This window comes from Haliaeetus leucocephalus, unplaced genomic scaffold, assembly GCF_000737465.1.
Source record: "Haliaeetus leucocephalus isolate CR32 unplaced genomic scaffold, Haliaeetus_leucocephalus-4.0 Scaffold339, whole genome shotgun sequence".
NCBI lineage: Eukaryota > Metazoa > Chordata > Aves > Accipitriformes > Accipitridae > Haliaeetus > Haliaeetus leucocephalus.
In genome coordinates, this window is record NW_010972775.1 from 8,378,935 (window position 1) to 8,398,914 (window position 19,980).

Consider the following 19,980-nt stretch of genomic DNA (forward strand, 5'->3'; position numbering starts at 1 on the left):
ACCAGCCCGAAGCAACTAGAAGGCAATATTACTCATGTTGACACCATATGTTAAATTTACCACTCTGTCATTAGAGATGGCCCACTATATTCTGCATAAAATTCCCCTAATAAAACATGTCAGTAGAAGATATGAAAACTACTGCACTGAAATTACAGAGAAGTTACTATGTACATTGATAAATTTTGAATGCCAATTATTGCACTTCACAGGCTAAAACTGAAAGTGGCAACTGCATAGACAGTTTAAACTGTACAACAGATGGTATTTGCTAACAGCCAGCAGTAATCCTATTCTCTTTGGTTCTGTCTACATGAGCAAGAAGGCACAGATTTCATTTAAAATTCAGTGACTGGCTCACACATTCAAAAAACGAGTTGAAAGCTGTTTGCAAAAGCACTGAATTAGAGTGGGTTAGAGTGATGAGGATGACAGCAGAAAGGTAACTGAACACTATAGGGCTAGTTAAGTACAAATGAGGAAAAAAGCCAGACAGGGAGAACTCACATGTACAGATTGTGCTGTGGATCCACATCCTTCAGTCCACACATGACTTATTTGTAATGGTGCTGTACATAAACAATGTGAGTTAACAAAAGGTCTTTAAGGTTTAATGACACTACATCAATTACTGACTCCTGATAGTACCCATTCATAAATCCTTTACATTGCTACCTTTAATATGTGGGGATGTTGGTAAAGTTTTGGCAATCATTTTAACTAAGTTTATATAAATTTAACCCATGGTAACAGAACTGGGTAAAGGTCACAAAGTAATGATTTAAGTTGAACATGAAACATTAACAAACATGTTGTTAATATAACATGATCTTTAGTTCACAGAATTGTGGATCAGCCTCTTCAGAGAGTTGAAATGAGATTATGTACATAAACACATACAGAGCACATAACAGACAAAACTGGTTAAACAAGAATCTGGAAGACAAAAGCTAGAATAAAATACTGTATATTCAGACATATTTGCCATACAAAAAGAAAAAAAAACCCCTAACAAAAAAAAAAACCCACTCAAAAGAAACAAACAACAAAAACCCCCAAACCCCCCAAAAACCAGGGGGGCGGGGGGGGAATTGTATCAAGCATTGAAGTGGGATCTTTGGATCTTAAAATTAACATATCTCAATTCCAAGATTGCAGTTTCTTCGCTATGATATATAAAACATGCTTATTTCTTTGTATTCCCACTTGCTAGTTGTAGCAGTATGTTTTAGTAAACCAACTTTTTACTATATTATATTATGGAATTATATTTATGTAAGGTAAAATCCCTATAGCATTTTCCTTCTTACATCTGTTTGCCTGCATTTGCTTCATCGTTCCTTTCAATCTGTCTGTCCTCACTCTGTCTCCAGGGCATTCAGTGCCTTCTATTCCCTACACTTAGCTTGTCTCACATTCAGATTTCCACCTCTTCAATCTCTGAATGAATAATACCTTTCCTCTTGATATCCACAACCTTGCAGACTACTTAAACACACTCATACCTTCTTCTCATTTATTATTTTTGAGTACATGAAATATTTTATTGTGCTTTCTCAAATTTTATCATGTTTAAACTCATGATTTAAGACTCAGCAAGACTTATCAGCAGACTTAAGCTATAGAGGTTAGGTAAAAGAAGCTGGAAACAGGTTGCAAATTTCTGAACAGAGCTGAAAAAAGAAAAAGAAGCCTGTCCAGAAGAAAAAAAAACATAGCTGTAATGATGAGGTCCCACAATACAAAGTCCTCTGTGACTGCTTGAAGTTAAACTTCTGTATTCTGACATTGTCATTATGCCATAGTGCACATGCAGTAGGTTTACTTACTAGCCCAGCAGTGGACCAGACCACCATGAACTAAACAAGTTATCAAATCCTAAAAGAAAGGTCCACTGCAAAAAATCAGTTTCTGATCACAAAAAAATGATCATACACGGAGGAAAATGATCTATGGCAGTCAATCACCACTGAAATCTTTTAAGAGTTCTCATACATTCTAATTCTGAAGCTTAAAGGATGAGTCAATTGGCTTGAGAACAAGTCAAGAATTTACAGTGAAAGAGGCTGTTGCTGCAGAAATAAAGCAGTGCTGCAGAAATGAGTGAGGCAGTAAAAGAAAGGATAATTCAACAGCTAAGGTACCCAAATACAGCCCAAGAGAACTGGAGTCTATTCTTGTCTCTGCCAAAGAGCTCCTGAGGCAAGTCACTCAACCAAAACTTTCCAGAGGGGATCAATAACTGCACGCTCTTTAATTTCCTTTGTGCTTGATCTGAAGCACTAGGGCTTGGTTTCCAAAGTCTTGAATGCACAGCTGCAACCGAAGTCAGCAAAAATTGTACCCTGAATATATCAAGGACTATATAATGGTTAACTTTATGTTAACCTAGACACCTCAATTTGAACATGCACAACTAATGGATCCTTTTGACAGTAATCATTCTACCTCTTACTTTCTTATGCTTAATACAGGGAATAACATTACTCATAAGCTTGCAGTTATGCTGAGAAAAGGAATTAAAGTTTGTGAAACAATCAATAAAATTCTTTCTTCAGAAGTTTTTAATAGCATGTATTGAGTGTAGGAGCAGACCAAAGTCTGAAAAACATTGATAAATGAAATATTCTAACATTGTGTTTAAGTGAGCACAAAACTACTTTTAACTCATACCAGATGGATGAGAAGAAAGTGAGAGAATGCATGCACATACATATGTGTACTATTGGATTTGGTATGTACATCTGATTTATAAAGTTTTACCTAGTGCAGGTCTGCTTATCTGAGCCCACAAAGTCACAGCTGCTGGAGTTCATGCGCATGCGCCATTTAGTTTTCAGCTTTGGGACTAATCTCCATAAGGGAGTTCCCACAAGGTAACTTCAGCAGTGAAATCCAATTCCATCACTTCTCATCCTGCTCCTTTCAGATGTTTTGCTTAACAAGAAATGATTCTAATAAAGTTTGAGTTTGTGTCCTTGTATATAGTTGCATACGTGTCCAGAAATATTTTAAAATATATTAAAATTAGTCAAGACCAAGTTTAAATAAAGCAATAAATACTGTTTCAACTGCTTTGTTGCAAAAAACTCCGTAAAGCAATTATATTTATATACTATTCTACTCTCAACTTTGGTGCAAGCAGTGAACATATTTAAAGAATCGGAGATGAAGCTCAGTTAGTACAAAAGGCATCAAAATCCTTCCCACCACTCATTATTGTGTAACCCCAAAGAAACTGGAGAGAACATACAAACAGGGTCCTTGAGATGCAAATGAAATATTCTATTTCAACCTGAACACAGCAGAAAAATCTCTTGAATAGGAATGCAGAAAATGTTCTGTGGCTCCACACCTTTTTTTACCACACCCTCAACACTGGCAAAGACATGAGAGTGGTTGTGTAACTGATCATTAAAAAATGTTTTTGGCTGACTTCAGTGTTTCAGCTGGTGAAATTCCCCTTTGGCAGTGACTGCACAGTACAGGACCTTTAGAGTCCTTTTACAAAATACAGGAAGAGCTGAAGTGAGGGGAAGCCAAGTAGTTCATTCACAGCTTATTAGAATTATTAAATTTTGGCTAGATTCTTCATTTATCAGGCACAACTCAGCCAATTTTTCTAAAAACCTTTACACTTCCTTTCAGAATCAAGTTCAACTGAGTAAAACTGAATTCAACCAATTAACTGCTTGTCCTTTAATTGCCATAGTTGAAGTAGAAATCTAAAGAATAAATCTCCATTCAAAATGAGCTAAAGAACAAATAAAAGTTTTTTAAATGGAAGTAACAGACTTTCAAACATTCTTTCCATATTCATATTTGTGGAATCAAAGTAAGTGACACTCTCATACGAAGACAGGCTGAGAGAGGTGGGGTTGGTCAGCCTGGAGAAGAGAAGGCTCCAAGGAGACATTACAGCAGCCTTTTAGTACCTAAAGGGGGCCTACAAGAAAGGTGGAGAGGGACTTTTACCAGGGCATGTAGTGATAGGACATGGGGTAATGGCTTTAAACTGAAAGAGGGTAGATTTAGATTAGATACAAGGAAGAAATTCTTCACTGTGAGGGTGGTTAGACACTGGAACAGGTTGCCCAGAGAGGCTGTGGATGCCCCATCCCTGGAAGTGTTCAAGGCCAGGCTGGATGGGGCTTTGAGCAACCTGGTCTAGTGGAAGGTGTCCCTGCCCATGGCAGGAGGTTGGAACTAGATGATCTTTAAGGTCCCTTCTAACCCAAACCATGCTATGATTCTATGATGATAATATTCCAAACCCCTACAAAATAAAGGGAATGGTGTGGCTGCTCACTTCATTCTGTTCCTGGTGTGGAACACTTAAGGTATCAAGGAAGATACTGTCTGCTGAAACCAACTCTAAAGTCTCATGGGCCACCTTTTTAGGTTGATACTGGACCGGTTGTTTAAATTCTTGAACTACATGTAAAAAGTTTCATGTGGCTTCAAGGATTCAGATCTACCCAGCTCCCTCAGATGATCCTGAGGGGGCAGCAGCGATGGAGATACCAAATCCCTTTCTATTGTTTTTTCCTCTCCTTTTTGTATATAAACAAATCAAGTTTAAATAAACAACTATACACTGATTTCCCTAGGTAACCTGCAGATGATTTCCAAAGAAAGAAAAAACCAAAACCAACCTACACCCAAAGACTGACACCCAAGGAAAAAAGACAAACATAGTGAGTCTCAACATAGGGACAGCCCTTGAACTGTAATCCTTACTAGCTCTTCAGTAAAGAGAGCTTCTGAAATCAGTATTATTCAGGTACAGTCATCTAAGTTTTAAAGCTCATGAACGCAAAAAACAGGTCTTTATTTCTGTTTGTAGCTCTGTTTGTAGTTCTGGTATTTTTCCCCACTGTGTACTTTTAGGCAATTCTTCTAACCTCAGACACTATTTCTTAAAGCAATTGGAAGCCCTTGGATGAATAACACAGTAACACTGGATAGCATGGATAATAAAATCTCATACCACTAAAAAAGGGAATGCAAAAACTCCTTAAAAGCAAAATGAAGCATTAAACTACCAACCCCTCCCCTGCCCCAAACAAACAACCCCCCTCCCCCAAGCTTCTGGAAAAGAGGCTAAATAGCTTTACTTATTGCTTTCCTACCTTACACTGTCTATTTTAATTCTTTCCATCATCTCAAAATGAGGCCTAGCCTACTTCAGCACATGGCTACGCCTTTAGAAGTTAACTATTGTCATTACCTATTAAAAGAGTCAGTGTGTTTTTATCTCTTAGTGAGGTACACTGCAACCAATTTGAATCCTCAGCTGTACTTCAAGAGATTATTCAGTAAGCAAGTACATAAATTTACAAGCAAGTCAGACTGTCTTTCCTTCCATTTCGGCTAGAGCCATTCTATTAACTGGTTAAAAATTATTCACTTGTGCCAGTTTAGAGACAAGACTTGTTTTCTTGCAAGGCCATTTTCATTGATCTAAACGATATCATATTCTTAATATTATTTCCAAAACTTTTTAGTTTTTCGTTTATGAGATGTAATGAAAGATTTAAATGCCTACATTTTAAAAACGAGAATGCACAGGCATTGGAAAAGGTTTAGAGAAGATGAACCAGGATTTCAGATGCCACTGGTGAGTTTTTTCTTTCCTCTGCTTGCCTGAGGCAGCCTTTGCCATGTTGAAATAACTCTTTTTTTGTTTCAATGGTAGAAGCTGATTGGTAACTGATCTGAACTGTATACAGACTCAAAGAATAGTGGAGTGACTGGTCCAAGTCAGTGTTTCCTCTTTCATGACCTGCCCCCCACCCCTTTTCATTTTCTGCCCTCCTTTACCAGCCCTCTAAAAGCCCAGTATGTTTTTGACTGATTTCCAGTGTGGTCCTACAAACGCAGAGTCGGGGAAAGAGAAGGATAGACAGTGGTTTTTTTTACACAGAGCACATTAAACAAAATTTCCCATTATAGGGAAATGACCTAACATTTCCACAGTTATAAAATCCAGAGCCAGGAAAGTGTAAGTATTAACCTCTCAACCGGTAGCTATATCAATGTCATATTATCCTCCCAGCTAACTGGCTTATACTAACAGTTTTTTCAAGGTCAGAAGTTGTTGCAAAGACTAGAGTAAAATATTAACTAGTTCTGTGTTCACATTGTACCCAACTGAAAGGACTTACACATTCAAACACTTAACACGCATACACAAACAAACCTACACTTTCACAGGACAAACCACCTGAACATACATATACTGACTTCTGTTGATAAGGATTAGAGATCCTCCTGATGGTATTAAAGACGTATCTGACTGCACAGGCTCTTGCCAACTTTCAGAAACAAAAAAACCCCCACAATCAAACAACCCCGCTTCCCAACCCAGACTAACTGAAATAGTCCTGGCTGAATAAGGCTCACAATGGTGAAATGACTATTATAGATAAAACAGTTTGGGGTTGGGTTTTGTCTTGTTTAGATGTGATCCAGTCCAACTCAGATAGGACTTTGCAGGACAGTTTTGCTCAGAGGCTTTCTTGACTCTACACACAGTGTAAAACCCACTCAGTTGTAGTGCCATGGTACTATCTGTGTCCAAACACACACATGTCCCCACTAAACAAATGCAGGAGTAAATTGCATGGAAATGAAAGACCAGAGGAGCTGGAACTTAAAAAACTTGCTTTAGCACCAAAGACAAAGTCACCAAGTTACATTTTCAGTGTGCTTTGGAGGCATGTTTATTATTCTTGTTGACAACACAGCTAATATTCCATAATTTGTTTGGTATTTCATTTAATGGGTGGCTAAAAACATGCATGATGCTATTACCAAACAACTTCCCTTCCATGCACAGAACAGACACTTACAGAAAAACAAATCAAATCTGTCTCCCAGATTTTCCATATACAGTTCTAAAATATGTGTTTCCATTAACAATGCCTATTTAAGGAATGCCTGCAGCCTTCCTTCCACCATCACGCTTCTGTCTGTGCACCCTCCTTCTCTTTCCCCGACTCTGCGTTTGTAGGACCACACTGGAAATCAATCAAAAACACACTGGGCTTTTAGAGGGCTGGTAAAGGAGGGCAGAAAATGAAAAGGGGTGGGGGGCAGGTCATGAAAGAGGAAACACTGACTTGGACCAGTCACTCCACTATTCTTTGAGTCTGTATACAGTTCAGATCAGTTGCCAATCAGCTTCTACCATTGAAACAAAAAAAGAGTTATTTCAACATGGCAAAGGCTGCCTCAGGCAAGCAGAGGAAAGAAAAAACTCACCAGTGGCATCTGAAATCCTGGTTCATCTTCTCTAATATTGTATATCTTCTTTGAGGTGAATGGACTACACTGAGACATAGCGTTCAGGATGCAGATTCAGATGTTATGGATGTACGTACACAAGGGCATAATGTTGTTCTTATGCCCAAGTAATTCTTATCATATAATTTGTTTCTTTTATTGCTATCAAGACAATGTTTTTATAGAGCTATTTATTATAACCCCAAGATTTCACCTTAGAGTGGCACAAGTTAGTTGGGATCCTATTGGTTTTCTCCATATATACAATTTTACAGTTATATATATTAAATTTGTCTATCACTTTACATACTAAAGTGTCTCTGTGATGCTTCACAATCAGTTACTTCTTCACTTTACCCTGAGTAACTTGGGTGACCAGTGTCTGGTGTTTGTACAGCATTACTCCAAAATAGGTTCTTGGAATATACTAAACTTATACATTTTACATGTAAAAAATATATGCCAAGCCATTTCTACAAGAAAGGCGTGCACAGTATGTATCAATATCATTTACAATGCTTAAGCTAGTTTTTGTTAAGCTTCTGCTCTATGTGGGAGATTTTTATTAGCTTTGAAGAAGAAATACCATATTATGAGGTTAGGTAGAAAAAGATTCAATATTCACTTGCATTTCGAAGTTCTTTACAGCTCTGTGTTAGATTCACCTAAATTCACAATCACTTCATACAGATGGGGAAAAAATCCAGAAACAAACCCAAAGCTTCTTCTCATCTACAATGCTCAAAATTTTATATTACTTTCTTATTTTAAAGGAGTATACTTTTAGTTTATAACATGTGCAGAAGGTAACCACTGTCTTCTGCTGTCGCTACCACTCGCTCTGGTAAAATTCCTTCTTTTTAATCATATCACATGCCTTAACACATACATGGCAGTTAAAGCTCACATGACCACAAGCTTCATTGCATAAGAATGTGTTGATAAATGAATCAGCTTCTAAACCTGAGTGTCTGTTTTATCATTTTGAGGACAAGGTCAGAAGTACGATGAACCTTGAATAAATCAGTCAAGGTCAGGCTGAGATAAGCCTCTTCATAATGTGATGATTACAGCTTTTTCTAAACAACATAATTTGTGCAGACTGCTTCTCAAAACAGACATAAATTTGTCAGTGCTGTGCAGTTTGCAACTGTACTTCCAAGCTGATACAATTTCAGTGGAATTTGAACAGTATTAGTTGCAATTTGCTACAACCTTTTACCTAAAGTATTACATTCCAAAAGCTATTTCCAAATCTTACTGAAATAGTAGCACTTCATCTACAGTGACAGAACACTCATGGCCAAGTAGTACAATTCTGGCCTGTTGTGTTGTAGGGACAGATTAAATAATATAAATTTTCGTACTACATTAAAACCAGGAGAGGATTCATATTCATTTCTGCTCTAACACTTCCAGTTATGGAGAAATCCATTTTTAATTAGAAAGACATGAATTTTCTCATTTATTATTAAAGGCAATTATTACCCCACAGAGGTATGTTATGGAAGAGTAAAACTTTTACTATCGTTAAACGTAAAGAGTCTGGTCTCAGTCTTACTAAACAAGCAATGAAGTTAAGAACAATCACAGCCATCTCAAGACCACCACAAGTAAAAGACATAACACAAAAATGAATTTAAAAAGGTAAACTGTAGCAAAGAAAATAAATATTTTAATATCTGTGGCTTTATATAAAAATCTCTATTTAAAACAAACAAAAAAACCAAAGCCAAACCCAACCTACCACCACATCAATAAGCATGAGAACAGAATCACACATGACAAATAACCCCACTCTATTCTCCTATCAGATAACCTTGAGTATGTTTCTAACATGATTGCAAAACAGATCTATGTGGCATTCTAATCACACAGACTAAATGTACTGTACATTACTTGCCAACCTTTCTGACGTCTCCAGCAGCTGAAAAATTCTTTTGATTTAACAGTGGCACAAAAATTTCTTTTTTGTCTCCCTGCAAAAACTTCCTTTTTGGCCTAATACATATCACAAAACACCTTTATTCAGTGTACCAATTTGGATGATAGAGAAGCAACATAAGAACAACCAACCTCGTACATACAGACTCTGATACACCCTGATCTATCAAACATCAGTATGCATATTTTCTGTATGACAAACCACTATTACAGCATTTACACACTCATTTTCCTCATTAAATACAACAGAATGGCCCTTTCCACCAATCTTTGATGTAAATTTCTTGTATCCCACTATCCAGTATAAATCTTTCCAGCTTGCAATAATATAAAAACTATAATTTAACAGGTCAAGCAGCTTCAGTTATATAAAACATGATCTTGACACACACTGTTGGGTATTCAAGATTAATTGTAAACCCAATAATTAACATCATATGTAAGATCACAGCAGGTCACTCATCTAACTCCCTGCAGAGACTGGTTATACTTTACTGATAGATGATATATCAAACTCAACAACTAATCTCAGCCAGCAGGCATAGAGATAATGCTGGGCTTCAAAAAAATCATTAAGGGTACTAATACTAGAAAGATTAAAAAAAAAACAAAAACCAAAACAAAAACTATCACCTTCCAATTAGTCATCTTAAAAGTTTTACTTAAAATCAACAAAAATCACTTGAAGTAAAATTGGAAGAGCAGAACTGGTGCTTAGACCAACATTAATTAATTAAATTTCACTTTTGAACATCTTATTAAATTTACTATTAGATAGACTATGTCATGTAAGTAAATAAATGCTATTTATAACTATCTCTAAGCCACAGCAACCCAATCATAGAGCCATTTCCCAGACTGTTATTGTTATGCCAAACAGACTACTCTTTCATTTCTTGTCAGTTGTAATTACAGTTCCATAATTGAAATACAGTAAATTACCATGCAGTAACTTTGAAAGATGGTTCACTGAGGTTAAGCTGTCACTACAATTACTGTATAATAAAAAATTATAATTTAAATGTTCTACTTTTCTCTCAAAGAAAAAAAAGAATTCAGCTCAAGCAGCTCAGATGCAAATACCTTCATGATGATGTAAACAAAGAGAAACAACACATTTAAGCAAAACCAAGCAATTGCAAGTAGAAGTCCTAGGCTGCATAAACAAATCAGTGTATTTAAACTTTTCTAACCACTGAAGAAAACTGCACATTTAAAAACAGTCCTTTAAAAGAATAGTCTTCATCAGAATTCAGTCATACAATATCTATCCAGCATCTTCCATATGTGCTCCTACTTTGCTTATAAAGCATATAAAGCTTTGGAAACTTCTTTCAAGTTTCAAGCTTAATTTTAATTCAGTTCTACATCATGTTTTCAGCCACAACGAGTAGGATAATTGTAACTCACCTAACACCAATGAGGTGTAGGTAAAAGATATAAATTAGCATGGATATTTCTAGGCAAAATGGGGGCCTACAATTTTGACTTAAATTGGTCAAGCACGGTTTGTCTGTAGAAATTTTCTCAAATATTTGACAGAAATAAAATGAGGAAAGGGGATACCGAAAAGACACAAATTACTGTCATTGTGAAAATAATGCTCAAAATTTTATGAGATCTGTCCCCTTACAAAAAAAGTCTTTCAATAAATTCCTACCTGCTGTCTCTGCAAAGATAACTTCAGAAAGGACATCTTTTGGAAAACAGTAACAGATATGCACATCTGAAAACTGTTCCTATTCTCCCCCTCACAAAGACCTTCTGCTGATGCTGGAAGAGGCATTCCTTCAGTTCTGTTTTCCTCCTGTCTGCTTCCAGACACCCAATCCCTGCTGCTTCCCTTCTGCTGGCACTCATTTGACCATTCAATAAACAAGATAAGCTCAGTAAATGAAAAGGACACAAAATAAAACAAAAAAACCTAGTAGTAAGTAGTTGAAGGGACAAGGTGGGACAACGTAACAGGGGAACAGGATGTGAAACAAGGAGCTGAAGGTAGGAACAGTGGGCTGCAAAGAACTGCAGAGAACTCCTAGAAGCTCCAAAACTGTAATTTCAACAGCATCACTGGCAAAGCACACTGGCATTCTTCAGGGCATCCTCAAGGTTTCAGTGATTCCATTTAACCCAAGACAACCAAACGGTCCTCTGTACTATACTTCCATTTATTCTCTCTCAAAGTTTGCAATGAAGCAAACGTAGTAAATAACTGCTTGAAGAAAGGGCCACAACTTCAGCTGTGACAAACAATCAAAACATTATATAAGTGTATGAAATAATACCTATTCTCAGCAGCTAATAATCTCCTAGCCCAAATCTTTACCTATTTATTTTGCCAAGAAAATAGCAGTATCTGAAAGCGTCTAGCACATAACATCTGTGAGAGGTATGATTTTTCCATAGATATTAATTGTAAGCACTTATTTCACCTCTGTTGCTTTCTCCAGGCTTTGCTGTAGATTGAGCAATTCTTTATCATGTTGCTCTTTAAGTTTATCCATCTCCATGTCATGGCTAGATACTTCTTCTTTTAGTGCTCCTTTTAAAGCTGTAAGCTCTCTTTCTCTCTTTCTCAAAATCTCTTCTTGTTGATCTTTTGCAATTAATAATTCTTGCAGATCCTGCTTCATTTGCATCAGCTCCTAAAGAACAAAATTAAACACAACTGCATGACAAATAGCTCCAATGGATGTTCTGTTTGTGTTTCAGAGAAGGAAAGCATATAAATGCAAGCTCCCCAAGGCCAACTTCATTTCGTACGACCAATGTATTTTTTGCAGCTTTTATAGTAAACTAAAAATTTACTAAATCCTAAGAGTATTAGACGTAGAACGTATAGCTATGTTTTACATAATGGGTCAACGTATCTGATGCTGTAAAACTATGAAAAGATTTTGATGGTGTATGTTATGCTGTCTGTAAATAAAGCAGGAGTCAAACTAAAGTTGCAATTTAACAACTCCCCCAGTCCTACCTTCTGTAGCAAAGAGGTAGATAAGAAGAAAAACCTTTTTTCCCCCACACTGCAAGAGAAGTGAACCCAATGATAATTCCTTGTTGTCTTTTCTGCTGGAAAGAATAAAGAAAGTTGCTTCTGCAAGTGCTGAAGACAAAACAAGTGCTTCCCAACTGAGTCCATGCTTTTACACCCTTCCTCCTCCCACCATGTTCACCCTAGAAGTCATTTCCCCTCTCCAAATTGCTGGGAAGGAAGTGGGCAGTCAGTGCATCTGAAGAATAAATACACACATGCATGTATACAAACACAGAATAAAATAACAGCAACAATCAAAAATGTACAGCTTCAAGAAATATCTAATTTGGTATTTCTCAAGTTGTAAATAATTGCACTTTCAAAAAGAATGTAAACTCCCCCTCTGCTGAAGCAGGATCAGTACATCTAAACCATTCCTGACATACATCATCTATTCTGTCCTTAAAAGCCTACAACGAAAGGGATTCTACTACCATCCCAGATGGCCGTGTTCCACTGTTTAATTATCCATATTGACAGAAAATGTTTACAATGCTTACTTTAAATCTCTGCAGCCAAGTCTCTCATTTCTTACTCTATCCCCACACAACATAGAAAAATTGATCATTATCTCCTTTACAGCAACATTATATAAGATGTGCTTTTGACTCTTCCCTCACTCCTCCATTCAGATTCAAGTCCTCCTTCATAGGTAATGTTTTTCAGTACTATCACCATCATTCCAGACATTGGCCTACTTATGTACAACTTTCAACTGCAGTGCCTGAGATTTAAAACAGTAATTTAAGAGAGTAATCAAATCTCACCTACACAAAATAAGGTAGTTATTCTACTCAGCATGTCTTACATAGAACCATCTTTAATATTCCTGTGATCTATTGTCTATGCTTTTGCTCCCTATTTATTCAGCTTTCATTTCTTAAGCTAGTTCTTTGCACTAGTATTAAGCAAAGTTAATCGTTTTGGTATTACAAAGTATTAAGATAATTCTGAATTCTAATCTTCCTTTTGAACCATTATACACTGATGCTCTTATACACCCTTATCAACAAATTTAATAAGCAGTGTTCTCTATTTCATCATCAGTATATTACTATAACCAGGGCTACAGCCAATTCCTCTTTCATCCCAAGGTGACAGAAAACCCATAACACTCTTGTTCCTCTTCAGACTCTATCCCTTCTCTTCTCCCCCTGGTCCCATCAATAGAGAGTCAACAATTTAGAGACAGCTTTGGTGAGTTGTTTTAATTTTCTTAGTTGAATCTCACCTGGCCTTGCTAATATGTACACCTTCTTTAAACTGATCTTCCATGTTCTGACCCAAAATCCTATCTAATTGTTAAAGCTGAGATGATTATCTGCTAATAGGACTCAGCTGTCCCTCAACCATTATGTTATTTGTTCTCCTATTCTATAAACCAATGGTACTTGTACTTTGTATTCCTTTTAGTGTTAATGTAATTATTATAACATGCTTTCTTAGGTCACCTAATAATGCTATACCATCTTGGACTGAAAGAATGGGAAAAGCTAAGGCATGTATTTCTTCTACCTGTATCTTAGTTCCCACTTTTCATGCAATTCTTCTGACTTTTTCATCCTTCTTCTGGTACTTTATAACTAACCTCAATCAGAACCTCTTTCTCCCCTTCATCAGTATGTTTGGCATTATCCAGTTCATCATGCATCTCAGAGAGCTGGTCTTGAAGATCTCTGATCTCAGTCTGGTGCTGTTCCTGCTCCATCTTCACTTGAAAAAGCCTCAACAGGAAAAATCAGACAGGATTTTTTAATTTGTAAAAATACTAATTTGTTCTTTCAAGTACTAAAAAGATACAAGTATCTATTCCGATGTTCCCCACAAGGGAATGGGATATAATAAGGCAGAAAAATGAAATGTCAGAGGGGTAAAAATGAGAACTCTCTTAAGTAGATACTTAAGTTGAAAGTTGTATTTTATTTCAAACCTGGTACTATGTTCTTAACTAAAGTATTCAAGTGTTTCCTTAAAGAGTTGAACTATGTATTATGACCGTGAACTATTAAAAGCAATTCACACTAAGAGCAAGACTATAAATTCGGCAATCTTCCTCTTCCAGATATTCTAAAAACATGCCTCTTCTGAACAGTAGAAACATTTCCTATAATAACAAACGTCACTCTGTCTGATTCCCTTAACATATTCTGAAGACACAGGTACTTTTAATCTAAAAGGTTCAAGAAAAGGTACAAATTCCAATGAATAACTTTTCTAGAATTAACTCACTCCTCTAGGTTTTGCCTGAGTTCCTTCTCACTTTCTTCCAGCTGCTTTTTTAAGGCTTCTTTTTCACATATACTTTCATCAAGTTGCAACTGAAGATCTTTCAGGCTTGCTTGTGCAGCATCAATCTCTTCTTTGGAATTTTGCTGATTCTGAATTTTGTACACCAAAAGTTAAGCAAGATAATAGACTAATCATAAATAAATTAAAGGCTCTTTTTTATTATACGAAAGAAGCCATTTCAAGACTTTGGTATTTTTCACTTGTAGAAGTCCTTATTAATTTTATGAATATTAAAAGCTTGGAATGTTTATTAAAACACACAAAGCACTGCTTTTCGATTTTTATTAGAAATGTGAGAAGTGAAGTCTCCTCAGTACTATCTAATCAGTTTCAAGTACATTGATTCTTAACACAGACTCAAAATGCAAACTGAAAGATGCCAAGCTGTTGTTCTCATGTCTTCAGAGCATGGCTGTACTTAATTACTTTGAATTCAGCACTGCAAAAATAATGCTGTCATTAATAAACAGCAGCTACATGAGTAATACAGTGTGTCTCTCACTCCATCTCTGTCTCACTGCAGTCAACAGATTAACATTTACCTCTGCAGATACCTAGGAAATTTTATGTGCATGTGCCTAACATTTTTATTCACTGCTCCAAATTTCTCAAATACTAAGAAGAAAGAGATTTCTTAAAAATGATAACAACGCTATGAGCAACTACACTTAAAACAAAAAGTTGTCTGTAAAACCACAGGTATATCTGCATTAAAAACAATATGAAGCAAAAAAGATTCAGCTGTGTGATCAGTTGTCACTTACTTAAAAAAGTATATTTGAAATAGGCAAAAGCTTTATAGTAACGAAGCACCATACCCTAATTTCTAGATCCAGTTTTTTCTCTAATTCTTCCACTTTCCTTTCAAGTTCTGCTTTTTGTTCCACCAGTGCTTTTACTTCAGCTGAAGAATCCGAAACCTACAATTAGAGATATTTGTTCCCAAAAAGCCAAGATGTTCTTTGACAATTGTTTTTTAAAATCTAAAGTAAAGCTACAAGCAAGGCTAATAAAGTGGAGCATCAACTGCCTGAGCTCACCAGAGACTTTTCATATGGGTCAAGCCAAGCTAATGTTTTCAAAGGAACCATGATTTGATTTTCATAAAACTTCTTGGTAATTGCTCAAGGCATGTTGCCAATAATACAGAAAATATACAAAGCTAAAGAAAAATTCAAATTAATTAAATCACAAGTACTTGGGGCCAAATTTGACTGAGATACCACCAATTACACAAAATGGACATCAAAGGCATGCATGCTCATATGTCAAGACAGATTTTCAAACACTGTTTTTTGGTAATTTCTTAAGATGTGCTTTATATTTTCATTTTGACTAATTATAGCCCAGGATAAAATAATCATCAAAAGTAAGCATTTAATCCTTCTTATGCCATCACTGCAACAACTGGGCATTTCTTCGCTTTGCTTTAAAACTGAAAAAACAGTGCACCATGTAGCAGGAAACAAAAACTTCAGTCGGCAGATTGTCAAATGCTATTATTGTAATATGGCTTTTAAACCATATCCTAGATTACTGCTTTTCTAAATTACAATTAAATTAAAATACTCTCTCCACTTAGATATCTATTTATATCACTATAACAAGAAGATACTCCACCATTATTTTTTAAAGCTACATATGTTAGCTTTTTCTTTGATCCAACAACCTTTTGATGTTCACATTAAGTTTGCATCCGTCTCCTAAAATGTAGAAGCAAAATGTAGCTCTTGTGGTAGACTCCTTTACATTCTTTTTTAATTCTTAACAAATAGATTTCCCATAAGTCACCTCAGTGCATGATTAAAATTAAGCTATACTACTGAGGGACTACAAGAATAGTCTAATTGAAGTCAGTAAGGGGATTCAAATTTTTAAAGCCCTGTTTGAACACTGTATCACTACGAAACAAGCCAAAAAAACCTGTTTACCTGCGTCTTTCCAGCAGCTCTTGACTTTAAAGTCTGAATTTTCTCAAAAACCAAGTTGACTTTCCTCTTTGTCGCATCATCATTATCAGCACTTCTAAAACACAGTACAAGTATACAATGATATGATCAAAGGTACTATTTTGTTAACATCAAAACAAATTCAGTGTCCAAACTATTGGAAATCACCAATATTAAAAAAAAATCTAATATGAACCAGTCAGAAATTATCTTAACTATGATTTCATTAAACACTTTAAAGAGAGGCTGTTAAACATTAATATTCCAATTTTTTCTTAAAAAAAATTAAAAAATAAAAAAAAAATCACTGAACTCTTAATTGCAACTCTCTTCTACAAGACTATAGCTGTGGAAAGACAGGTATTCAGCATGTATATTATTCAAACATACTGAAATTAGGAGTAATTAGTACTAGGTTTTTCAAGTCCCAACTACTGCACCATAAAATAACACTTCAACAGCTCCCAGAACCTGTTACATCAGGAATGCAAAGAAATTTAAGTGCATTATGTATATTTTAATTCATTTCTCCTTCCTTCATCTTTCAATAAAGTTATCATTAGAAAATACCAAGTAAAAGAGTTACAGATGGACAAAGGATTAAATGCACACAGCAACAAGAGAAGCTTCTGTCAAACCTTAAGAAACAACACTTTTTTGTTGTTTAAAAAATCCACAAGCTTAAACTCGCATGAGGTATAATTCTTCATGAGCCTCCATATCACATGAAGTTTAACTCCAGAAGTATTTAACAAGACAAAACATATTCTGATTCACAAATTTCAAGTACATTTAATCAAATGCTGTACAATACCTTATGTAAGTCCTGATTGCCTGGGTATTTTGAGATCCTATAATGCCTTAAAGGACACAGCTGAGATACAGAATTATAAAACAGACATTTCGTTTAATTATAGCTTTGATTTTACAGTTTCACATTTTAAATGTAATAGAAAATAAACATTGAGAAAATAAGTCTCCTCTCCAAAAGTTAACTATGTTTACTAACCCTTCCTTAAGGTAATTGTAAAGTATCTGTTTAGCAGTCTCTTCATTCGTTTGCTGTGCAAGATCTTGCTGGCCTTTTAAGAGATCAGGAGTTGCCTAAAAGGACAAGATAAAATGACAAAAAAATATAATTCTATGAGGATTGTAAATACAACCTGTACAATTGACATTCTCTATTCTATTCTATTCTGAAAACATTTATGTACTGTGGACCTAAAGTTCACAAAGATCCATTGGAGTTTTGGTTTACTGCAAGAATAAAGTGTACTCCACACCAAAAGAAAGAAAACATATTTTTGCATTGAGTTACATACATTTCAGTAGTCCACTTTTGTGCATTTATGGTTAAGAATCATTATAACATCATTTACAATAATCTTCTTTGGCCCCACCATCTACCTTCAACCATACAAGAACAAGCTGTTTTACAAACCACATTTTCTACACATGCAACTACAGGAGTAATTTTTGTATTTATATTTCTCCAGAACAATTCTGCTATCCCATTTGGAAGTATTGTGTGCTAGGAGACTGTTCTAATGAAGAGCAGAAAAATATGTATTTAACAGTATGACAGTTTTAGTACGCTAGAGTGCAAAACACAACTTAAAGAGTAAATTCAAAATTACCTGCATATTAGGGACAGATGAAAATGTTTTTACAGAAATCATCTTGGCTCCTGAATCAGATGGAATTGTGATGCGGTTTGGCAACAACAAAGTAGAAGTAACTGTTCTAACTTCCTCTCTTTTATTCTGTCCTGGGAGTGTAGACGACCTAAACATCAAGCTCTCGGTATCAGCTCCATTTTGTTTATGGTATTGCAAAGAATTGAAATTGCTGTTCTGAGTGGCTTTATCAGGCATTTGCAGTTTTCCAATACTTCGAGCAGAAATCTTCATCTCTTTGGAAGGTGACTTTTGATCTCTGGATAACTGCTTGTAAAGGCAAACTTTAGATGGTCTCAGCAAGTGCTCAGTTGACTTACCCAAGCTTTTACTGAATTCATCTAAATAATCTGAATTTACATCAAGCCCTAATGACAAGGCACTATCAACGCTTCTCGATCTTTTACGATCATCTGGATTAATTCTATTCCTTTTTCCTGACCTACCTCTTCTGTGAGGATCAACTTTCTTATCAAACTTTTCAATTAGCTGATCTACTCCTGGAAGTGAGCCAGTGTCAATATCACGACCAGTTCCAGGCAAAAATGGGATGTATCTTCTGTTTTCATGCCGATTAACATTGTCTGCATAGATGGCATACTCTTGGTCATCAAGTAAAAATCTGTATAAGGAATTTGCAGAAGTGGGAGTAGCTGATGAGGACGATGATCTTCGTGAGTCATCCAATACTGGCCCAGCTGAATCTTGTCTGCGGAAGGGAAGAACATCTGGTCTAGGTTTTCTTGTCTCTGGATAAGCAGTGGGACTAACACATGGGGATCCTCCTGCAGATGAAAATGATTCTGAAACACACACTTTGTTGGGGCTGATCATGCTACTGGGACAATCCAACTGCTGCTTATTTTGGTCTTCTACTTCTAATGACCTATTCAAATACACCTTTTTTGAATTTGCTTTGGTTGGCTCTGCAATATATGTATTTGTTTTTTGTAGGGACAGTACTTTAGATGAGGAAATCCAAGGCTTTGCTTCAGTTTTTTCATCCACAAAAGATTCAGATTTACTGCACACAGAAGACTGGTAATTATCCAAGTTCAAGTTATTTTTTTCAGGATCATAAGGCTGTAAAAGTTCAGGATGTCTTTGAAAGTTCAACAAATTGGAGGATTTCATTGTTCCATCTTTAAAATCTGATACTCCATTTTCCTTTTCATCCAGACTGGTTATCTTTACGCTTTTAAGCATACAGGGTTGCATGTGCTGTGTTCCAGGAAACTTAGTGTGTTCACTGTTTTTGTCCTCCAACTTAAAAGCAGTATTGGAGTCTGTAGCTGGCTTGCTTACAGTCTGAGAAATGACTTGCTGTTCTTTTCCAAAAGGAGGAGGATTTTCTGACAAACATCCTTCCGTATTGTTTAGTACTATGTAAGGATGTCCATCAATTCCTTGGACTCTAATACTGACACCGTAAGAACCTGTCCTAGAATTTTGTGCATTTCTAGTTTTTTGAGTCTCCTCACTTGCGAGTTCAAGAGTGACTTCATACTCCTGCTGCACGTGCTTAAACCCAGCAAAATATGGCTCCATGATTATCAAAGGATTATAGCTGAATAGAAGAAAAATTACAAAAATATCATTGTTTTAAATACTTCCAATTATTTCATTAATTACTTTATTCCACCATTCAATGTAACTATGAAGACTAACAGTTATACGCAGAGAACTCAATATACAAGCTATACAACGCCCAAAGCAAATGCATTGTGATACAAAGACAAATGTCTGACTGACTGATTCTGGATCAATGTAATGTTGTTTTATGACTGTAAATGTTAAG

At 35.9% G+C, this 19,980-nt stretch overlaps 1 protein-coding gene across 1 annotated transcript in view; it reads right to left on the reverse strand.

Annotated features, from left to right (window-relative positions):
- CGNL1 (cingulin-like 1) overlaps positions 1 to 19,730 on the reverse strand; it is a 46,559-nt gene extending 26,829 nt beyond the window's left edge. Inside the window, exons 1-7 of the mRNA XM_010571768.1 lie at positions 18,144 to 19,730; positions 17,516 to 17,610; positions 16,468 to 16,582; positions 15,376 to 15,477; positions 14,498 to 14,646; positions 13,857 to 13,992; positions 11,664 to 11,876 (exon numbers count right to left, since the gene is read on the reverse strand). Coding sequence (XP_010570070.1) covers positions 11,664 to 11,876; positions 13,857 to 13,992; positions 14,498 to 14,646; positions 15,376 to 15,477; positions 16,468 to 16,582; positions 17,516 to 17,610; positions 18,144 to 19,730 — 2,397 coding nt within the window. The remainder of the gene's footprint in view (positions 1 to 11,663; positions 11,877 to 13,856; positions 13,993 to 14,497; positions 14,647 to 15,375; positions 15,478 to 16,467; positions 16,583 to 17,515; positions 17,611 to 18,143) is intronic.
- Between the last annotated feature and the right edge of the window lie 250 nt (positions 19,731 to 19,980).